Below are 23,137 nucleotides of genomic sequence, written 5' to 3'. Positions count from 1 at the left end.
TACAGTCTCCTGTTATACGATCCTCAATGCTTTTGATGTAACAGAACCCTTTTCAAGGATCTTAAGAGTATATTTTACAGACATTGCTTTGAAGACCTTAGTAGATTAAGAAATGGTAAGTTATCTATAGATAAGAACAAACAGTAGGCTTCTGTCATTATTAGTTAATTATAAGTACAAAATAATAATTTTAAACTATAGGGTCCATTTACACGACACTGAAAGCTTTTTTGCATTGTGTCCATTCATTTGCATAACAATGGCATTTTGGGGGGCTGAAAATTGAAAAAAATTTAAAACTTTTAAAAATTTAAAAATTTATCTCTGTAAACTACAAAAATGCACATTTGTGAGAACAGTGAGGTCATGCGCATACATTTTCTTTATTTATTTACAGAGTGACATCATCACCAACAAACATTTTTATCAGTTTATAAGCAAAACTTTTTTAAAGTTATATTTTTGGCCAGTTATTTTCCTTTATTCAACAGTGAGGTTAGGAGAGGACAAGAAAGTACAGGAAGAAGAAAAGGGTATGGGATCAGCAAATGACCATGAGCCGGGAATCGAACTCAGGTTGCCAAAAGTGAGAGAGCATCATATGTCGGAGCGCTGGCCACTATACAATCAGCTCCGATATACGCAAAACTTTTATTAAATTTTTAAACTTCTAATAGAATTTTAATTAATTAAACATTTTGGAGACAAAAGACCCCAAAGGATGACCAAATAACCCACCACACATACGCAGCTAGCCACTCTGTATGGTCTGTACACAGATGTGAATTGCATCTGATGATTGATTGAATGTTTTGAGTGAGGTGTAGATAGTGGGGCATAAATCACCCCCACACCCCCTCACACACATTGTGTGTTGCTAGACAGCAGGGAAGACCCTCAACATAAACAAATGTGAATCCACTTACTCGGTGTATAGGGTACATAGCGAACCTGGGAAAAGCACACACACCTACTTGGGTCCTAAATATTTTGCTTGGTAAGGTAAAGTTTAACCCGTATGTGACCAGTTAGTTTACAGGGGTAGATCAGTTGTAGGCTACTAACCATTTATACAGATTCAGTGTCCTTTCTGAGCTCTACTCAAACAATACAGTGAATAAATAATGACAGAATAGTTGTTAACATTCGTACTGTCCCTTTAAGAACTGTTTTATATGTATTGTCCCTATAAGAACTGTTTTATATGTACTGTCCCTTTAAGAACTTCATTCATCTACATGTTTTAGTTTCTTATGGTAGCCATAAAATGTGAATCTGGTTAATGGATAGCTAGACATCCTTTCCATGTATGGTCAAAGTGTGTGTGTTTGTGTGATCATGCATGCCTTTCCCCACGTCGTCCTCATGACGTGTCTTTTGATTTCTGCTCTGTTTCCTTCTTTATATTCACCTGATAGGCTATTCTGTGGTTCAGTCGAACGTTCCAACACCCTAAATAGATAAAGGGATATTTCTTGGCATGTGCAGGTTAATGTTTTATGTGCATTTACGTCAATCATCTAAAGAGAGCCTTTCTTTGATCTGCATTCTTCTGGCACATGGTCGAGAGAAGTTCACCTCTCATCCATATAACAGAGAGATACAAAGCAGATGAGGTGTATGTGTTTGAAAGAAAGAGTGAGAGTTGAGTTAGGCATAAATGTGTGTAGGGAAGATCCCAAAACTTAGAACCCAGAGGCAAAGTAATTGTATATATTTATCTTTTTCTAATCTCTATAATTATGTATGTTTTTATGAATTATGTCTTCTACTGATAAAGTGATATATGGGACCCTCACTGTAAAAACCCAGCTAAAATCTGTTTTTGATATTTATGTTTTTTACATACAATGTAAAGAACATTCTGTGAAAATATAACATTGATTTTTTTTATATTGACTGAGTAAGGTCATGTCAAAGATTGAAATCAATGTAAAATCAATCTTAGGTGATCCTAATCTCAGAATTATAACCTGGATTTATCAGACAGGGTCACATGATGTTATAGTTCATCTAAATGTTAATGTAAACTGTATCTATAACATTTGTGTGGCTTTTGTAAATATACCCAGTTTTACAGTTTTAGTTACACTTTTTTTTATTTTTCTGTAGCTTTGAACTAACTTGGGGCCAGTTGCTATTTTCAGAAAATGTCTTCATTGTTTGTGCTGGCTATAACTGCAGACCTACTTATAATGTGAGCTTGCTTAGACAGGCAGACTTTCTTGAGAGAAAAATATATCCATCAAGCTCCATGTACTGCTGCAAATCATTAAAGCAATCGCAGCAGTTAACATATATAGTCTGTAATATAACTCATTGTAACTACTTTCTTTTGTTTTAATAGTGATATGTTTCAAATTATTAAACTGCTATTGCCAAACTCTACTAAACCTTTTTCTAAAATGACATCTAACTTTGCCATTTAGCAGACACTTTTATCCAAAGCCACTTACAAAGTGAGAAAGACAACAATTTGTATTATATACAAAGTTACTTTAAGCTTACAAAGGTTAAGCATTTTATAGAGATACATTCCACTTTTTTTAAATATGCTCATTTTCCAGGTCCCCTAGAGCAGTGTTTCCCAACCCTGGTCCTCGGGCACCCCCTCCCAGAAAGTTTTAGATGTCTCCTTATTTAAAACACCTGATTCGACTCATCAACCTCCTTCCAAAATGGTAAAGATGTGTCCCTAACAAGCTGATGAGTTAAATCAGGTGTGCTTAATAAGGAGACATCTAAAACTTTCTGGGAGGGGGTGCCCGAGGATCAGGGTTGGGAAACACTGCCCTAGAGTTAAACATTTGATTCTTACCGTTTTGAAATCCATTCAGCTGATCTTCAGGTCTGGCGCTAGCACTTTTAGCATAGCTTAGCACAATCCATTAAATCTGATTAGACCATTAGCGTCGCGCAAAAAAATAACCAAAGAGTTTTGATATTTAGACTCTTCTGTAGTTACATTGTGTACTAAGATGGACAGAAAATTAAAAGTTGCGATTTTCTAGGCAGATATGTCTAGGAACTATGCTTTAATTCTGGTGTAATAATCAAGGACTTTGCTGATGTTACATGGCTGCAGCAGGCGTAGTGATATTACGCACTGCCCGAAAATATTCCCCTTGGTTACTTTCAATGAGGGGACTAATTTTACGGTTACATCAGCAAAGTCCTTGATTACTATGTCAGAATGAGAGTATAGTCCTAGCCATATCTGCCTAGAAAATCGCAACTTTTAATTTTCTGTCGGTCTTAGTACACAATGTAACCACAGAAGAGTCAAGTGTTAAATAGGAAAAATATCAAACTCTTTGCTTATTTTTTTAGCGCGATGCTAATGGTCTAATCAGATTCAATGGATTGAGCTAAGCTATGCTAAAAGTGCTAGCGCCAGACCCGGAGATCAGCTGAATGGATTCCAAAACGGTAAGAACTCTAGGGGAGCTCGAAAATGACCATATTTTTAAAAAAAGTGGGATGTCCCTTTAATGGAGAGAGAAAGCATTAAAAGTGTTTTTTAAATGTATAAGCAAAATGTTTATTGTTTTATTGTTGTTGTGTTTTGCTTTATCAGATTATCTGAAATTCAGCAGTGACTTTAGTCACTGTCTTGGTGGAACTAGCACCAGGGGGATGCGCTCCGTCTCCGAACTGCGAGATTTGATGGACACTTTACAGAAAAAGAAACAGGCACTGGAGAACAGTTTACGGGCCAACGGCGACTCTAACCCCTCCTACTTCAGCATGACACAGTCTCCGCCCACTACACCTAATTTGTTGTCACCTGTCACCACGTCCTCCCCAACGCCATCCTATCAGGAACAAGCCAGGCGATTGTATAACTCAGATCGTCCTCCACTGGGAATCAAAGTTCCAGCCCATTCACCCAACAGTATGCCTCCATCTCCCCGCCGCTCCGACTCGCGACCTATGACGCGTAACACATCTCAGGATAGTCTACTCAACAATACGTCGGAAAGCCGCCGTACCCCGACCTCAGGATCTGCGCTCTCAATGTGGAACGGCTCATCCACCAGTGCTGCCAGTTCCCTCCCCCCAACGCCAGTGGGCGGTAGTGGGGCAGCCAGCATGCCCTCCAGCCCCCGCCTGGCTCGCAGATTCCCCACCCCAGACACAGGCCGCAACGGAGGACTCGACCCTTCTCCACGGCAAAGAAAGTATTCTGCTGGGTCACTTACAGGCATGAGCTCACACAGTCGCTCTCTACCACGCCTCTATCGACCTGCCGATAGCCAGCTCACCCTACCTCCTACCTACCGATCTCCAGACAACCAGCTTTCTCGCCCAACTGGCATCCCTGAGGTTAATCACCAGAATGGCCTCCAATCCGAGGTGGTCTCTATTTCCCTGTCCACTAGATCTGCTACCAAACAGACCGTAGCCCCTCCTGATGTCACCATGACTTCAGAAGAGACCACCAGTCCTCGACAAGCCAAGAAGGTTAGTTTGACCTCTGTCAGCTCTTGTTCAGAATTGGATCAGCAAGGCCTACGTGGTCCCTCTCCTGCTCTGGAGTTTAGTTTCGGGGAGAGGAGGCAATCGTTCGGGAAAGCAGGGCTTGGACCGCAGGGAGGCTTCCGGGAGAGGAAGGGCAGTATCAGCTCTCTCAGTGGAAAAGAAGAACTTCAAGACTACCATCAAAGACAAAGAGACGAAAGACTGCGGGAACAGGAAGTGGAGAGGCTGGTGAGAATTTATTTTGTTTATCAAATAACTTACGCTTGACTGAAATGTTTCTCCTGATGTTAAACATAAGTCTTTCTAAACCTTTGAACGATAGTGTATATTGGATCCTTGAGATCATCTCCTAGTAAAACTGGTGACTTTTTAACCCATACTGCATTATGGGATTTTAAGGCCGCTTAGATATGTAAGACCCCCCTGGATCCAAATGAATCTTTCTGTCAAATTTGGGGTGCATCTTAATTTTATATTCAGTGTACAATTATACTCAATATATTGATCTCCATCCTAGGAAGTTGGGTAGCAATTTGAGATGCACCATTCACTAAGACCAGTGCTTCCCAATCCTGGTCCTCGAGCACCCCCTCCAAATTTTTTTGGGATGTCTCCTTATTTAAAACACCCGATTCAACTTATCAGCCTCCTTCCAAAATGGTAAACACGTCTCCCTAACAAGCTGATGAGTTAAATCAGGTGTGTTAAATAAGGAGACATCTAAAACTTTTTGGGAGGGGGTGCTCAAGGACCAGGATTGGGAAACACTGACTTAGACTATGTGCAAAAATACCCCTTTCGTTCTCTGTAGTGGATGTGGTGTAAGACCCAAGCAAAGGTGTGGCTGCATAATGGTTCTTTTAATAGACAGTTTGACAGCCCAGAACCACATTCACTTTCATTGAACTCAGCCTCCCAAACACACTCCCTTTGGGAGGCCATCCACAGCTGCAGATGATCCTGGCATATTGCCCGCGCTAACACGCTCCATTCTTACTCCTCAGCTGCTCTCAGTGAGGTTCAAATGAAAGGCAACAGTGTTTTTGTACGTTGTGGTTAAGGGAGGCCACCTGTGTCGCCGCCCTGCTGGGCACAGGCCAGACCATCAGCGAAGACCGCTCACTCATTACTTAATGCCAGTCTGTAGTTGCGGTACTCTTCGCGAGGTATAATACAGACTGGGAAGTGAAAACCAGACCGCTACAGGTGGATAAGTTTATCCACATGCACATTCTTTCCCATGCGGTCTTATTTCTTGTTTCTTAGTGAAGTGTGCTAGTTTGAAAGTGAGCACTCGAAGTACCAAGAAATGCATACTAGCTCTGTTTATTGTCGTCTGTTGCCGATTTGAACTTGAAGCCTGATAATCAAAATAAAACCTTGTGATAAATTTGTTTAAGGGTCAATGACGTGACGTTAATTATTTTGTGTTCGTATGGTTCAATTAAATGTAAAAGGGTTAAAAAAAAATTTTTAAATAGCAGATTACTTGTATACATTCTCTGTATACAATTCTCTGGTTTTATTTCATTTTGAAAGAATATTTGGGGGATAATTGCAAAAATGTCAATGTGGTGTAACCGGTCTGTGTCAATTGGTGTAACTAGTTTTTTTTAAATAAAAATATAAATATATTCATAAAAAATGTGGAATTAAATATAATCATCTAATTTAGTGTAATATGGTTTTTTAAAATACATTTTTATATCATTTTTCAAAGATTATTTAGAATCAGCTGTTTTCAGCATACTATGTCAGGACAAATATTACAAAAACGCATTAAAATTTACATTTAAAAAATAACTAATACAATTATATTTTAAAATGTATATATATTGTTATTTATTTATTTATTTTTTTGATTACGCTTACATGCCATCAAGGTGGATAAAATATTTAATATTTCTTATTCTTTGGCGTAATTGGCGGTTACACCATTTGACATTTTCAGGTCCATTCAGTCTTAACTTTCATAAAAATGGTGCAAATGTAATTTTTTATTGCATAAAATCAACATAAATACACTATGAGCATTGAAATAACCTTGATGCATGCTTTTAAAACAAGTTTTTTAAAAGATTTTTGAATTTCTCATTTTGCCAAACTGTTTTTGTCACTGACCCATTACCATTAAGTGGATTTGCGAAGACCATAGGGACTCAAATCAGTGGAAACTGGTTGCCAAAAAGCGTTTTTTTGTTTTTATTTATTTGTAAAGGCGATTGACTTGTCCGCCCTTTTTACTTAGTTTGTTGCATTGTGGGATTGCCGCCTTTGTAAAGGATATAATTTGGCCACATTATATATCATGTATCTCACAGTCTCATGCACTGCATCATCTACTTTCTATTTATATTAAAAGCTGTTGTTTTGTATGTAAGTGCATAAGAGTGCTATTGACCTTGAAGTGATACAGATAGGATTGTTTACATTGTCAATGTCCTTCATATCCATGGGGGGAGCTAATTAAGAGTTTTACGCCTCGACCATGCACTGGGATGGGGTGGGGCAGCTGGCATCTCTTACCATGAGTTACAGCGGAAGGATTATATCACACTGATGCTATTTGTATATCCCCTCCTGTCCAGTGCTACTGGTGTTCTTAATGGGTCCAGTTTCATTCTGTGTCCAGATTGCCATCTATAGAGCCGTGTTTCCTTCAAGTCTGGTGCAGAGCTGAAGTTTCTGAGTACATATTTTTGTAATTTGTCTTTAAAGCATTGAGGAATGCAATTGGTATCTTTTTGGTCATCTGTGAGGAAGGTGGCCCTGAGGTCACCATGTGCCATATGATCTCTGTATCCGATAACATGGTGAGTAGCGCTCAGTGTGATTAGATCCATGATGGGTTAATTTGTGCTGGACCAGATTTAGATTTACAAGGAAATATGGATTTAATTACTGTTAAGTTTTGAGCTATGATGCAGGTTAGATCATTAAATCACAACTATATGAATCTGTGAGAACATTTTTTTCCCGCTGGAATGTCAATACTATTTGCATTTCCATATCGGCAGAGGATGCCTCAATAGCATATGTGTTGCTTGAACCAGAGCTGCTTTCCACACCAGAGCCGTTTTGGGATTTATACACTCGGACAGTTATGGGCTTTCATCGTGCCTTTCAACCTCTTTTTCATGTAAATGAAAATAAATACTGTTTGGATTAAATGGAAGATGCTTGGGGGAATAGCAGTAATGTTCTGGTTTTCACTTCCCATGGTCTTTTAAAGTGAATTGTTTGTTACTTGGCAAAAGTCTTTTGACATGTGGACATGCTCAGAACTGCTGGAGGTAAATCTGTGTGTAACTCAAAGGTGAGGAGCGTTTCCAAATTATTATAGCACACAGCTTTGCGATGCATATCTAATTTAGGTGCTGAATGTGTTTGCAATATGCGCATATGTCAATCTTCTTGTCTTTGGCAATTGAATCCATAGGAACGTCAGCGTTTGGAGACTATATTGAGTCTGTGCTCAGAATTGGGCCGTGCCGAGCAGAGCAAAACTGGTGCGGCCGTCGCAGACTTGCAGAAGATCAACAAGGAGCTGGAAAAATTACAGGTGTCGGATGACGAATCCGCATTCTCGGATTCTGCCAGTTTTTCTACCGAGAACGACTATGGGTCCAAAGCCCGGGAGAAACAGGGCAGTGAGGAGAGACCGGTACGGCAGCGGCAGAATAGTGGACACAAGGAAGTAAGGGCGGAGTCAGCAGCTGTTTTTGGCTCCGCCCCCACACCCTCGCCTCGGCTGATACGTACAAACAAGGTAATTTTTTACCGGTCTTAAGTAGCATGGGTATATTTGTAGCAATAGCCAAAAATACATTGTATGGGACAAAAATATTGATTTTATGCTAAAATTATTAGGATAAAATGTAAAGATCATGAAAATATTTAGTAAATGTACTACCGTAAATATGTCAACACTTTTAATTTTGTGAGCGGATGCAGTCATTTGGACAACTTTAAAGGCGATTTTTATCAAAATTTAGATTTTTTTGCACCCTTAAATTCGATTTTTAAATAGTTGTATCTCTGCCAAATGTTGCCCTATCCTAACAAACCATACATCAATAAAAAGCTTATTTATTCAGCTTTCAGATTGTCATATAAATCTCAATTTAAAAAAATTGTTGTCCATGGTAATATATTATAAAAAATGGTCCAGCATTGTAGGTTTTTCAAATGCTGATAGTACTGTCTAGGGCAGTGGTCTCCAACATGGTGCCCGCGGGCACCAGGATGCCCGAACAAAGTCTGTGAGGTGCCCGCCAAAGCACATTCTATTAAAGGTGCAGTGTGTACTTTTTAAAAGGATCTCTTGACAGAAATGCAAAATAATATACAAAAGTATATTATCAGGGGTATATGAAGACCCCTTTATAATGAACCGTTATGTTTTACTACCTTAGAATGAGGCGTTTTTATTTACATACACCGAGGGTTCCCTTTATATGGAAGTCGCAATTTTGTGCCAACATGTTTCTACTTTAAACTTTTTTTACTAAGTTGTCTCCGTCTATGACATGTTTTTCCGGTGGCGGCTGTAGCTTCTCTATGCGTTTCAAAAGTGAGGGGTGAGCAGTGGACTGAGACGTTGGTTGCAATTCGCAACCTCACCACTAGATGCCGATGAAAATTTACACACTGCACCTTTAACAGCCTCAATTGTAATACTTATTTTTACATTATTTTTACTATTATCTTTTTTTATATTAGCTTGGCTTCTTTCATGCATGTTAACATTTTAAATCATAATAAAACAGAGCAACAAGTAAAATAAAATAAAATCAATCAGTAAAACAAAAAAGTTTTGAGTAGACTTTATCAAAAAGTAGCCCTCAAGATTGTCTTATCCATTCCATTGTGGTAGCCCTTCCTCAGAAAAAGTTTGGAGACCCCCTAGTCTAGGGAGCAGGTGGCTTAAAACAGACATCTAGTAACATCCTACAAGTCAAATATTATATATTTATAAACAGAAGTCTAGTTTAGTTGCAGTGGTTAAAAAATGTTTATATCTACACAAAAATTTTTATTCTCAAGTGTATAGATTGAATGCACACATTGCACGGTAAGTCACTTCGGATAAAGGCATCTTCCAAAGGCATAAATGTAAATTAATCTGTGCTGATCAGGTGACCCTCAGCATTTTCCACTATAGCTTCATGCACAGAGTTTTATTCGCTCATGCAATGTGTCTTTAATCTTGTTAGGTAATTGAATCGTTTGTAAAGCCTTACTGCTAATTCCTGTGAACTTATAAGAGTTTCCCACCCTTCCTTGGCATGCACACAACCACACACATACACACTAATCCAATGAGGAATGTGCGGATGTCTTCCCTCCTGCTCATGTATGGAATGATGCACTGCACTGGAGAAATCCTGTTAAACTGGTGATGTGCGCAACTAATTGACAAGTTGGTAGGTTGCCTGTATGAGGAGTCATTTTAGGAACTCATTAGTTGTAATGAAGCTCTGTTTAAATCGGCTGGTGTTTGTTTACCTGACTCAGATTCACAGTGGGCATTTATTTACAGCATGCAAGATGTGTTTGTGCACACAACATTGTTCAACTTGACGTGCCATCTTAAAAATGCAACGCTTGTAGTGGAACACTCCATAAACAGCATAAGACCCTTTAAAGGTGCTTTATAGATGATCTTTTTAAGGGTTGTAAAACACTATTAAAATTAGCATAAGACTAGTCGATAGTGTAACAAAACTATTCAAAGCTTTGGAAACTGTGATATGGTAATATAAATCTGTTTGCTGCTCTCCTTTGCCTGCCCCCCCCACACACACACACACACAAACGGTGTTGAGAAAATCCAGAGATGTGCCACCCATAGCATAAACTACGATGAGGCGATATATAAACATCACAGTCCAAATATAGAGGAGTCACGGACATGATCTTTCCGTCACACCTCACTGCATGTGCTATACCAGGGGGCTTTTTGTGAGCAAGGGCTACCACAAGGGTAAAACAATGTGGAGGGCTACTTTTTTGATATAGTCTACATAAAACCTGTTTTACTCATCGATTTTATTTTATTTTACTTGTTCATATGTTTTAGCATTGTTTAAAATGTGAACATACATAAAAGAAGCCCAGCTAATATAAAAAATATGTATTAAATAAAAATTTAAATTGAGGCTATTATTAAAATGTACTTTGGCGGGCAACTCACAGACACCATGAGGGCACCATGTTGGAGACCGCTGTGCTATACAATGGACAATACCAATATCTCTCTTTGTCTCTCTCTCTCTCTCTCTCTCTCTCTCTCTCTCTCCTTAAGAAACTCAAAACAGACAGACATTCCACTGAAATTAAAATCCTACATAAATAATTGGTTAAGGAAATATAGGAAGTAGTTCCACCCTTCTCAAAGTTTTCTCAAAGTTTCTATTGGATTTATTCTGTTGTCGGGTCATTCAGTGGCGCTGCTGCCACAAGGAGGCATGTCTATGCTGTATTTCAGTGCTTTCCAATCATGGTCCTCACGTACCCCCTTCCAATAAGTTTAAGATGTCTCCTTACTTGAAACACCTGATTTAACTCTTCAGCCACCTTCCAGAATGGTAAACATGTCTCCCTTACAAACTAATGAGTTAAATCCCGTGTTTAAAATAAGGAGACATCTAAAACATTCTGGGAGGGGGTACTCGAGGACCCCCTATAACTATTTTAGGGCTTTAAAATGTTTTTAAACAATTACATAATAAATAATTGATAGAGTTTTAAAGGACAAGTTCGGTATTTTACACTTAAAGCCCTGTTTTCAGATTGTTTATGATAAAATAGAACGGTTTTTGCTGAGATTTGGACGTGTGATGCTGTCCCGAGAATTTTCGGGGTTTCTTGTATCACCTCCCACCTCTATAAAGGCTCTATAGGTGCACAGGAACAATCCTTCCTAAAATGCATTAAACTTTTGTTTATAAAGACGTGAAACTCACCGAGTGGTCAGGGGTGTTCACTGATATGCTCACACAAAAATTGCTGCAAAAGACACATTCCAACAGGTTTTATCGTAGTTTTGTCCAACTCCATTGACATGTATTAGATGTGCTGTGAGGTACGGTATTACTCCGCGCCGGGAACTTTGTTTGTATTCTTGCAATTGGCAAAGGCGGATTATCGCCACCAACTGGGCTGGAGTGTCTATTATTCAAGCTCTCAACGGAAGAATATACGGGTGTGAGGCGTTTGGAAAAATAGGTCCACAAGTTTACAACGAATGGTAAAACACCTGTTGGAGGGCATCTTTTGCAGCCATTTTTGTGTGAGCATATCAGTGAACACCCCTGACCACTCGATGAGTTTCACGTCTTTGTAAACGAAAGTTTAATGCATTTTAGGAAGGATTGTTCCTGTGCACCTATGCAGCCATTGTAGAGGCCACCTGATAAAAATGAAGAAAACTTATTAATATCTAGAAAAAAAAATGCAGATGTGTGTCTATCAGTAATAATTTCCTCAAATGTTTATTACTCAACAAAATAATATTCATATAGCTAATATTGATAACACTAATAACACTATGAAATTATGTCTGATTAAAATCCTACTTTTACCTGTGTGTGTGTGTGTGTGTGTGTGTGTGTGTGTGTGTGTGTATATATATATATATTTTTTTTTTTTTTTATATATATATTTGTATTTACTGTAAAGCTGCTACAATACAAATTTTTGCTGCAGAAATAAATTGAAATTGACTCTTTTGCCTGTGACCAGATTCACAATATAACATCCTCTCATATAGTTTTGGTTAATAATTGTTTGCTTTCTGATGTTAGTTAGTAGTTTATGACATTATGATGTCATCTGCAGGTGCCTGAGGACGACGCACAGTTAAAGCTGGAAGTGAGACGTATCGAGGAGGAAAGGATCCAGGTCCTGAATAATATGGAAGAACTGGAGCAGAAGATCAAAGACCTGGACAACCAAATGGAGGAGTCCATTAGAGAGGTACGTGTACTTGAGGGAAGGGGGCAGATTTTATGAAAGGTGGGATTAGTTGAGAAAGGGTTGTAGTCACATGTTATGTGGAAGAGCACATGTGGCAGAGTGATCAGGAACCGAGGTGCGGATGAGGTCTGACGTTCAAACATATATGTCTTTTCCTCTCTCTTGTCCCCATTAAGTTTTAAGGTTGGATGGCTTACTTAAATTTGATATTTTGGTCTAAGGTATAAAACAGAGGAGGTTGTAGTTGTTTGACAAGACGAGAGATGAAGAGAAATTACTCTGTTGTTGTAAAGCAGAATCGTTCCATCACTTGCATGTCGATTGGTCCTCCGCCAGCAGTTTCTCTTTACTGCTACGTCAGCTGTTCCATTAGATCGCCATTTAACAAACAGTAGCTGCCTGTTTTTTATAAAACTGTAGTTTTATGAGCTTGGGCTTTCATCAGTTTTATGAGCTCAGAATGCGGGCCCCTTTTTATGTGTGTGAACTGAAGCACCCTCTTGGTGGTCCAACACTGACATCAGTGTTTGCTGCAACATTATCAAATTTTCTGCAGTTGCTGTGGTCAGAGGTTTTGCTTTAGTTAAAATTAAGCATCTGTTTTTATGTCTGTATGCACATTTAGCTGGAAGTGGAGCGTGCTCTGTTGGAAGGTGAGCAGGATTCAGAGATTGCTCAACTGCAACAAGAGAGAGATGCTTTGGAGCAACTTAAAGACAAGATGGCTGACATCGAAAACAAAGCACAGACGGAAAAATCTCAGGTATGTGTTCGAGATCTCGAGTGCTTGCATATTCTCAGGATTCATATCAGTTCACCCTTTTGAGAATCCAAAAGAAAATAGGGTGCAGGACCTCGATCTTAATTTTGGACCCTGCACATTAAATTTAATCTGTTCATTTCCTTGCACACATTTCCTGGCTGCCTCTCAGTCACATTACACATTTGGTAATCCCAGGTCTGCTCTAAATACACCACCTCTGCTAAACCGAGTGACACCACAGACTCTGTTGATGTGAGGGATTTCTAAGATAGCATGTTGTGGAAACCCTGGCACTTGCATCTGCAGGGTCAAGTTCACACTGACTTCCGGCTCAATTCATTTGAACCTGGCAGCTGCAGAGACACACGAGTCTACAGCCCTGCTTGAACTCACTTGCAAAGGTCATTGCAGAGGTGCTAACTCTTGTAAAGGATGGTTGTTTGGCTTGTATGAAACGGATGTCTTCGGCTTTAAAACCTGATTGAATGAGCTATGTTCAAAGCTGTTGTATATTGCAGTAGCTGATATATGTACACCTGTGACCACACATCAACTTTGCCTTAAATTCTTTACCTAAGCTAAATAGGCAACACAAAAACTGTACCATATGATCAAATCCAGATGTGCATGACTTCCTTTCTTAAGCTGGACACAACAAATACATTTATATTTTAATGCTTTCATGTTTTCATATGTTACTCCAAATGGCTAAGCTCCAAAAATTCATACATCCATCATTAAAGTAATCCAAATTACTCCAGTGGGTTTTTATTGATTCTCTTTTTTTATCTTTTTTATTTTTGTTATGGACCTAAGGGTCTGAAATAAGAATTGATGGATGGATGGATGAATTAATAAATTAATTATTGTATTTCTTCTGAGGCCTAATCCACACGGACACGGGTATTTTTATAACTGGAGTTTTTCCTCCATAAAAATCCCGTCCACACATGCTCGGTTAAAAAGAAATCTCCATCCTCATGAAAAAGCACTGATTAAGCGCTGTCAAGAGCATGCCACACCAGCAGGTGGCGATATAACCCAAATCATAAAGCCACCTTGGCCAATCAGAAGCATGACAAAAGTGACATCGCAAGGCAAAAACCCTGGTTTTACTGTCTACACGACAACACTGAAACCGGCGTTTCTTAAAATCCTCACCCTGGCAGTTTTTTTTTTAAATGTTCGGTTTCAGTGCTCGGATACTGCGTTTTCGTGTGGATGAACGGCCAAACCGCTTAAAAAAGTCACGGTTATAAAATACCCATGTCCGTGTGCACTAGGCATGAAGTAAAGTCATAGGCGCCGATCCCACTGAAATGGCAGAGCACCCACAAAAAAACCTGTTAGATATACTAAATTAATTTTTAATCAAAAGCGCTTTCGAAATTCGGTAGCCTCTCTGATTTTTGGATCTCACGATTTGTAATATCCACAATGCTTTGATGATTAAGAGGCACCTTACATTTTGCGTGTAAAACCGCAAGGAAAACGCAGCAACGCCACCTTCCTCCTCCTTTCCAAAGCACTTGGGCGCTCCCATAGCGTCTGCCGTTGCTAAGCAACCTAAGGGGGGCGTGTACACCAAGGCGTTTACGCATACATTTTTAATTGTTTCCAATGGAAATGTTGTGCTTTTTAAAAAAAGCCAGCAGCTGGCAGATTTAGTTTGGCTGAATCCCAAACCGCCTACTTCCATACTATATAGTACGCAAAGTATCGCTTTTTACATACTATATAGTATGGAAGTAGGCGGTTTGGGATTCAGCCTTTGTGTTTTTTCTACGCTCAGTTAAGCACCCAGAGTTGAAAAAAATGTGACTTTGGGTGAAACGCTCAGCCTGTCAATGTTATTTTTCACTTAGCCGTCCAATCACAGTGGAGTTACGGTACATTCACACGGGGCGTAAGCGTTAACGCTTCCCATTCACTTTTAATGGGTGATGTCATGCGTTGCCGAACTGAATTGTGGATCCGTCAGCGCCGTGTCAGTGCCGTTGCTCGGGGTAGAAGTGAACATTTCTCAACTTTTCAAGCGGCAACACATGCGTCAGCCAATCAGATCACCTTTTGCAAATAACCTAGGCAGAGCCAGCCAATTACGTTTAGGGAAGACCGGAGCATGTGTTGCGGCCACTGTGCTTAGCTGTTGGCCACGCTTCAAACAAGCCTTCCGTCAAGCGTTAAAGCTTTCGCCTCATGTGAATGTACCGTAACGGCTGGACAAATATCACAACAACCAAAGTATCATAGCAACCAAAGCGCTTAGCTAAAAAAAGCTGGCAAGCGCTTACAGATGGTATCCGCCTGGTGTTTTCCCGCTTTTGGTGTACACGACCCTAATGCTGCGTTCAGACCAGCCGCGGTAGAGGCGTCAAGGGAGAGTGATTTCAATGTTAAGTCAATGTAAAGACGCGTTGACAAGCGTCTGGAGGTCTCGCGGTGCGAATGATGTGTTTAGCGAGGTGCGGTAGACACGATTCTGCGTCATTCGCACGATTGCTGCGGGAAACGCGCAAGTTGAAAAATTTGAACTTTGGCGGAAAAACGTGCCGCGTTAACCAATCAGGAGCTTGCTCTAGTAGTGATGTGATTACAGGAAGCGAGCGGAGTCGCAGAAGACCTCCCATGACGCGAATTTCCGCATGAATGTCTCGATGACTTTCACACACAAAAATAAAGCGAGTTTACACGGCAAACTAGACGCGGTAGACGCGAATTTGACACCTCAAACGCTGCTGGTGTGAACCCACAGTAAGCGTTGCATGATGTTGTGCCGAGCACCCACCTATGAGTAAAATGATACAATTTTAAGAGAATTGATTAATATGTTCAGCTTATGTACATTTAAACTTGGTGGCTAGATGACTTGGTGGATTGAATTGTGACTATTAATGAAACTTAGTTTTGCATTACAGGCATAGATTAGTAATTTTTATCAGTCTTTTCTTAGTTTGAGAACTAATGATCAAGATAATATTGGATTTATGCAAGAATATCTGTTTATACTGTCATCATCATGCCATGCTAATCAAAGACAGTCATGTTCTTCATATTAATCCAGCATCTCCGCTCCGTTCTCCATATTCTCCTGCTTGTCTGATTGTAGTAACTAACCCCACCCATCCCACCTGCTCCATCGCTAACCCTTCTCTCCTCTCTTCTTACATCCTATCCATACGCACATGAAGGACAAAGTCAAGCTAGATGCAGAACGGGTAAAGTTAGAGCACCTGGTGAATCTGCTAGCAGAGCAGAAGACTCAGCTGGACTCCTGCCCTGAAGCCCTGAAAGAGCAACTTCAGCTGCAGCTCAGCAGGGTCAGTACTCACAAAACCCCTTCGTCCTCTTCTTCCTCTTCTTCATAATAACCAAGAGTCTTTCCTCTCTTCATCTGTAGCACTTGCATCTGTCTCACTTCAATGAAAGTCATGCTGTCTTTCTCTCTAATACCACATGCATGTCCTTATTGAATGTGTTGCATGGTATTTAATGTAATCATAAATAACATCACTGTCAATGTCATGCCTGCCTGATTTATCCATTCTGGCACTGATGAATCTCATAAAGTTAAAAAAAATTTAGCATACAATTTTTATGGTATCTTAATGACAATATTCATCCAAATATTTATTATTGTACAACAAAAAAGTGACCACACGAGGTGTGAATGAAGTTTTAGATTGGAAATGTGGTTTTACAAAGCTTGATGGCTTTGAATTAAAGTGTTGCGTAAGTTGGCTGTTTATTTAACTGAGTGGATTTGCTGCAGGGCTTGCGGTTGCGGGGGTCAGGTTATGTGAGTGTTGACGTAATTGATCTAAAGGTCAGTGGTCGCGAGTGAAAGTTGCAGCAGTTTGTGTGTTGTCTGACATGTGGTGGCTGAGGAGGAATGTTTATGGCTGTGATTGGCCCGGTTCCAGCGATGTGAAACCTTAACCTCAATCTCCATCCCAAGGGAGGGTGGAGGAACCAAGAAGGTTTTGTTTGAAATTTTGTTAGAGGAGTGGGAGTGCTGGTGTCTGAAGTTTTAAAGACTGTGGGGAGATGACTTCACTTCCTTACTTTTAAAATGTATATAGTTCCCTAGAGAACCTTTAATATCCACGTTACTACTGCACAAAAGTGAAAAAAGGTACAAAAAGGTACAAACTAAATTATTGCGTATTATGCAAAATCCACTTTTACAAGGTGTTTGTACATAAAAGTTTATTGGCAGTGTTTGAACACAACCATCCAATGAAAAAAAATCCCCATTAAACCAAAACAGTCTTATTATATTAAAATAACCCTTTAAAGTAACTTTATTTTTAAGTGTTGGCTGCAGATGATAAGCTTTGAAAATGTTGATGTAATACAAATGGAGAACCTTTTTTTGTGTATCAGGATGCAGAAACCCTTGAGGTGGAGACCAAGCGTTTTGAAGATCTTGAGTTTCAACAGCTGGAACGAGAGAGTCGCCAGGATGAGGAGAAGGAGACGCAGACTCGGCAGATTCTCAGAGAGATCGCAGATTACCAACGTAGCACCGTCACACGAAAGGTGGGTTTCCTGTTTGTATGCACACCATGTGCATTTTCACTGCAAAAAAATGACTTTCTTATTTAGTATTTTTGCCTTGTTTTCATTTAAAATATCAAAAAAATCTTAAATTAAGATGTATTTTCTTGATGAGCAAAATGACCTGGGACAATAAGTCTAGTTTTTAGACCAAAAATATAAAATTTAAGTGATTTTGTGCATAAAACAAGCAAAAAAATCTGCCAAAGCAAATTTTTCTTGAATTTAGTGTTTAAGAAAATGTTTAAGACTTTTTTGCTTACCCCATTGGCAGATTTTTTTGCTTGTTTAATGCACAAAATCACTGTAATTTGATATTTTTGGTCTAACGACTGGACTTGTTTTCTTGGGTAGTTCTGCTCATCAGGAAAAAGCATCTTAATAATTAATTTAAGAATTTTTAGATATTTTTGCTGAAAACAGGACAAAAATACTAAGAATTGTTTTCTTGAAAATCTTAAATTAAGATTTATTTTCTTGATGAGCAAAATGACCTAGGAAAATAAGTCTAGTTTTTAGACCAAAAATATATAATTTAAACGGATTTGTGCTTAAAACAAGCAAAAAAATCTGCCAATGGCATTAAAAAAAAATCTTGAATTAAGTGTTTATTAAAAAAGTAAACTTTTTCAAGAAAATTTTTCTTATTCCATTGCCAGATTTTTTTGCTTGTTTTAAGCACTAATTTACTTAAAGTTTATATTTTTTGTCTAAAAACTAGACTTATTTTTCTAAGTCATTTTGCTCATCAAGAAAATACATCTTAATTTAAGAATTTTTTGGTATTTTTACTGAAAACAAGACAAAAATACTAAGTAAGAAAGTCATTTTTTGCAGTGTTGGTGCCAGAAAATGATGGGATGGGATCCTGTCATCTCATGATGAATTTCGCATGCTTTTAAATAATTTTAAACTATCGACTTGTACACTGCAAAAAATGATTTTCAAGAAAAAAAATCTTAGCATTTTTGTCTTGTTTTCAGTGAAAATATCTGGGAATTCTTGAATTAAGATGCTTTTTCTTGATGAGCAAAACAACCTAAGAAAAAAGTCTAGATTTTAGACCAAAAATATCAAGTTTAAAGTAATTTTTTCATAAAACAAGCAAAAATGGGGTAAGCAAATTTTTCTTGAATTTTTCTTGAATTAGTGTTTAAGAAAAATTTTCAAGATTTTTTGCTTACCCCATTGGCAGATTTTTTTGCTTGTTTTATGCACAAAATCACTTACATTTGATATTTTTGATCTAAAAACTAGACTTATTTTCTCGGGTCGTTTCTCTCATCTAGAAAAAGCATCTTGATTTAGGAGTTTTTAGATCATTTTTACTGAAAACAAGACCAAAATACTAAGATTTTTTTCTCATTTTTTGCAGTGTATGCATTTGTGTATGTATATTTATAAGCATTTTAATGTTTAATCCCATTAGGAGAGGCTCCTGGCCCTGAAGAAACAGTACACACAGATTTCCCAGCAAGCTCAGCGGGACAAGGAGAACTTCCTGAAGGAAAAGAGTAATCTTCAGATGATGCTACGGCGGGTATGATCCTAGTCTTTATGTCATATACTGTAAATGTGACCAAGTCCATGAAATTCATCCATTCTGTTTTTAATCCCCAGGAAAAGGAGCATCTTGTCAACTTAGAGAAGAGATATTCAGATCTCACAGGGACATTGGGTTTCCCTGTTAGTCCCATCAGTATGAAAGAGGTGAGTAATCCGACAGCTGCCAATCACAAATCATGTCCTCTTGGTGTCTGTAAGACAATCTTTTCTTGACATGGACTACAGCATTGTCCTCTCTTGGACCACACATGAGTTGTGAGACCTGAGCGCTTTAACAACCATATGTGGCTGTCCCAAAAGATCACCATATTTCACAGTAAAAGGGAAACTTCTGTGAATCAGGGAAGAAGTATCTATGTTTTCACTTTGATTTATTGGTTTCCTGCAACACTCAAGGCCCAATCACAACTCTTTCCTCTTGGAAACCTTCAGTCGCAGAAGGTTATTTGTGTTTGCTCAAACGTTTCTGTATTTGGAAACGTGTCTGTTTCCCTTTATTCCAGGACTGCGTCCAATTGGCTGACGTTTGTCTGCCTCATAGTGAATCTCGCCATGCCCACAAAACTCAGTCTGCACTTCCTGCCGACCTGCTGATGTTTTCTTCCCTTCTTTCCTCTCTGTCTATCAAAAATGCAGAGGTAACGCACTAGCCCTGTGTGCATGCAAGATAATGTTCCTTATATGCTGCTTTCCGAAATTTCCTAACATGCTTAAACAGTTGATATTAAAAATAACATACTAATATTTTCCATTTTGACTTTTTTGTCAGTGCTTCAAAGGTGAGGTGTGTAATTTCTACACTATTAGTGGCAACAAATTAAATTCCAAATATGTGATCCAGTCTGTAAAAAAAAGTCATTTTTGGTCATTTTCTACATATAAGATTTTTTTTTTAAAATATTATTTTGATTAAATCAATGTGAAATCAAATATTGGTGCTCCTAATCTCAGAATTAGTTCATGAGACTTTAGCCTGGATTTCAGGGTCATTTGTTTACATTTTTGTGAATGGCTCATTTATACATTATAGTCTACTCGTATTAATTTGGGAAAGAGCAAAGCAAAAAAATTACTTGCATCACCTTTTACATTTAATTTCTTGTTTTGAATTATCCAATAAACATTAACAGATTTTTTAATATTCATTGTTTCATCTTATAGTTATTAATTTGCTTATTAATAATGATTTTTTAACCTACTTGAATCTATTTTTCTACCTCCTCTTCATCTCTCCACCGTTTTTCAAACGGTTTATTCCACAGGGCTATGTCACAGTCAATGAGCTCACTGAACTGTACTCTCAACTGGGGGTAGACCCCACCCCAGCCCCCCTCCCTACCCAAGCCGAGCTCTCCCCTGACGCCCCTGCCACAGAGACTGAAGCCAGTCCTGCAAAGAGCACTGCCCTACCAGGAGAGGGTGAGGTGTGTGTGATCAGGATGGTTAGTGTATTTTAGGATTTAGGAGTGTCCAGGTTGCCATTATACAGGAAATATTGAGTATAAGGTCAAGTTACATGATCAGTGTGTGGTTTTCTTTCTCATAATTCCAGATTTTTTTGTGTGTTCTGTTTTATCTGTTTAACTTGAATTGTTGTTTTAAAGTAATCACATCTTGTTTTGGTAATATTATAATTATTTAATACTATAGCTAACATGAAATAACTAAACTAGTATGTGTCTTAAAGGCGCAGTATGTAATTTTCACCACTAGAGGTCAGGAAACAATAATATATAGGCAATGCTGTGAAGGAGCATGAAATGAGGGAAGATGTAGGCTGTGTCCAAAATCACATACTGTCTTGAGTCACTAGTTTTTTGAATAAGTAAATACTTGGTCACAATAAAATTAAAATAAAAAACTTATTTTTGTAAATACTGTGGTATTTATTACAAATGACTTATCTGTAAACTTCATTATTTTTCATTTTAATCTTAAAAAAAACATCTCCTCTTCTCAAAACAATCTCTCTTTATTTCCCGTCACGAGCTATGACATCTGGGCGGGGCCTGGGAAAAGATTGCAGCGATTAGCAACTATCCACATGACCCAACTTAAAACGATCCAATCAGTTTTTGATGGACGAATTCAAGTCCCGCCCTACCCTTTTGACTTTGACCTCAGCTCGCAGTAACATCACTCCTGACTACTCCCCCTTTCGCTCAAACTTCCGTCAATATTATTGCACCCGAGGTCGAAGTGCTGCAAACTAAGTGCTCTTCCGCCATACAATATAGTTCTCTTTTTTTTCTCCACTTGAAAAATTGCCACATTTTATTTTGTGCCACCATACTTACTTGTGTAACTACTCATGTCTTTAAATAGGGAAAACATGGAAGTGTTTGGTGGCTTTTAAATTCATCCCGGTTTGGATCTTAAGGAATGAATGGGGCTAGGCTAAATGCTAACACATTCACGAGGCGCTGTACAAAGATTAAGTGTATGCATTGAATAAAGATAGGAATGTATTAATTGTCATTTATTGGCTGGAACACTTTGTTATGTTTTGTTGTGCTAGGTTTGGCCACTATGTTGATATTGCGGTTTGTCGAGCCTGAGCTGTCTACAGAGATCGCGTTTTTTTACAGTTTGATCAGCGGACAGGCAGCAAACAGATAGTGAGGAGATGTTTGCTGTATGTAACAAAAAATGTTTTATGGTCTAAAACGCGTCAATTCGCTTAGAGCGCTTTTAAGGAATTATGATAATGTCGGTCTTCTGTACATCATCAATCCCAGGAAGTAAACTGTTGCATACAATCCGTGTGTTTGTTGTAGTCCAAGAAAAGAGATTTACGTTGGAGGCGATAACTCGCATCATCAATTACTTTGGAGTTTGTACCTTTTGCATATCATTAACATAAACTAAGAAAAAGAAAATGTAAAAAAGTGAATCGGACAATATGTGCTCTTTAATGCAAAACTTACATATTGTGCCTTTAAAGTTACTACATACAGTATTTACATGGTACATCAAACTTTTTTTAAATATGACGACTTTAAACTAACCTTCCTGTTGGCCAACCTTCTGCCATATTTGTTTCCTGATTGGCTCTTCTTTTCCACCCCCTTCCTTCATTTACCAAAGCTCTTTTCTCCTTTCTGTTCACTACCTCCCTTCAATTCTCCTTCCTCTTCCACCCCATGCTCTCACCCCAACCTTAAATCACCCTCTGTGCACTGGCCTGAGGACTTAGCGACCTTCCTCAACCCTTCTCCTCCTCCTCTACCTGCCAAAAAACTGCGTCGCCACAGGCAGGTAAACCTTGTTTGTAGGCCTGTTTGTACAAACGAGTACAATTATTACTGCAACGCTCACATGAAATATTCTGTTCCTCAGCATTTCCGCACACTAGAGGAAAGGAAACGGTACGGGAAGGAGGGCGGATCTCATTCGAGCGACACTCTTCCTAGGAAGAAGACCCAGCCCACTGTGACTCCACAGTTTACATGCGCCACACTTGGTCGTAACGTGCCCAGCAAAGTATGTATACACACTTACACAAGCATACATACACTTATATACCAATATAATCGTACCTATTATATAATATATCCTCTATAGAATCAGCTATGCCTGGCTCACTCCCAAGGGTTTTTCCCCTCTTAGGACTTTTCCCACAGGGTTTTTCTCCTAGGGTTTTTTCAACCCCTAAGGAGTCTGCTGATATTGACTTAACTTTGCACCCTCTTATATACGTTACATTATTACTACACTCTCTAGTATGGCTAATCTTAACCACTGTATTCTGCTGCTTATGTTTTATGATTTTTCTGTGATTTTGCC

General features: G+C 38.8%; 1 protein-coding gene across 13 annotated transcripts in view; it reads left to right on the top strand.

Moving 5' to 3' along the window:
• The window catches only part of phldb2b (pleckstrin homology-like domain, family B, member 2b), a 57,546-nt gene that overhangs the window by 18,330 nt on the left and 16,079 nt on the right, over positions 1 to 23,137 (top strand). For 5 of the 13 annotated variants that reach the window (XM_055181317.2, XM_055181315.2, XM_055181314.2 and 2 more), the window contains 12 exons: positions 3,578 to 4,710; positions 7,922 to 8,251; positions 12,325 to 12,462; positions 13,088 to 13,225; positions 16,417 to 16,545; positions 17,612 to 17,767; positions 19,215 to 19,325; positions 19,406 to 19,495; positions 19,855 to 19,989; positions 20,614 to 20,775; positions 22,439 to 22,609; positions 22,691 to 22,834. In XM_055181317.2, coding sequence (XP_055037292.2) covers positions 3,578 to 4,710; positions 7,922 to 8,251; positions 12,325 to 12,462; positions 13,088 to 13,225; positions 16,417 to 16,545; positions 17,612 to 17,767; positions 19,215 to 19,325; positions 19,406 to 19,495; positions 19,855 to 19,989; positions 20,614 to 20,775; positions 22,439 to 22,609; positions 22,691 to 22,834 — 2,837 coding nt within the window. Of the gene's footprint in view, positions 1 to 3,314; positions 3,430 to 3,577; positions 4,711 to 7,921; positions 8,252 to 12,324; positions 12,463 to 13,087; positions 13,226 to 16,416; positions 16,546 to 17,611; positions 17,768 to 19,214; positions 19,326 to 19,405; positions 19,496 to 19,854; positions 19,990 to 20,613; positions 20,776 to 22,438; positions 22,610 to 22,690; positions 22,835 to 23,137 lie in introns of those variants that run through there. The other 8 variants (XM_055181328.2, XM_055181318.2, XM_055181327.2 and 5 more) reach the window with 6 other exon arrangements.

Source organism: Misgurnus anguillicaudatus, chromosome 25 (assembly GCF_027580225.2).
Source record: "Misgurnus anguillicaudatus chromosome 25, ASM2758022v2, whole genome shotgun sequence".
Lineage (NCBI taxonomy): Eukaryota > Metazoa > Chordata > Actinopteri > Cypriniformes > Cobitidae > Misgurnus > Misgurnus anguillicaudatus.
The sequence above is the reverse complement of the archived record's forward strand: the minus strand, read 5'-3'. Positions and strand labels throughout refer to the sequence as shown.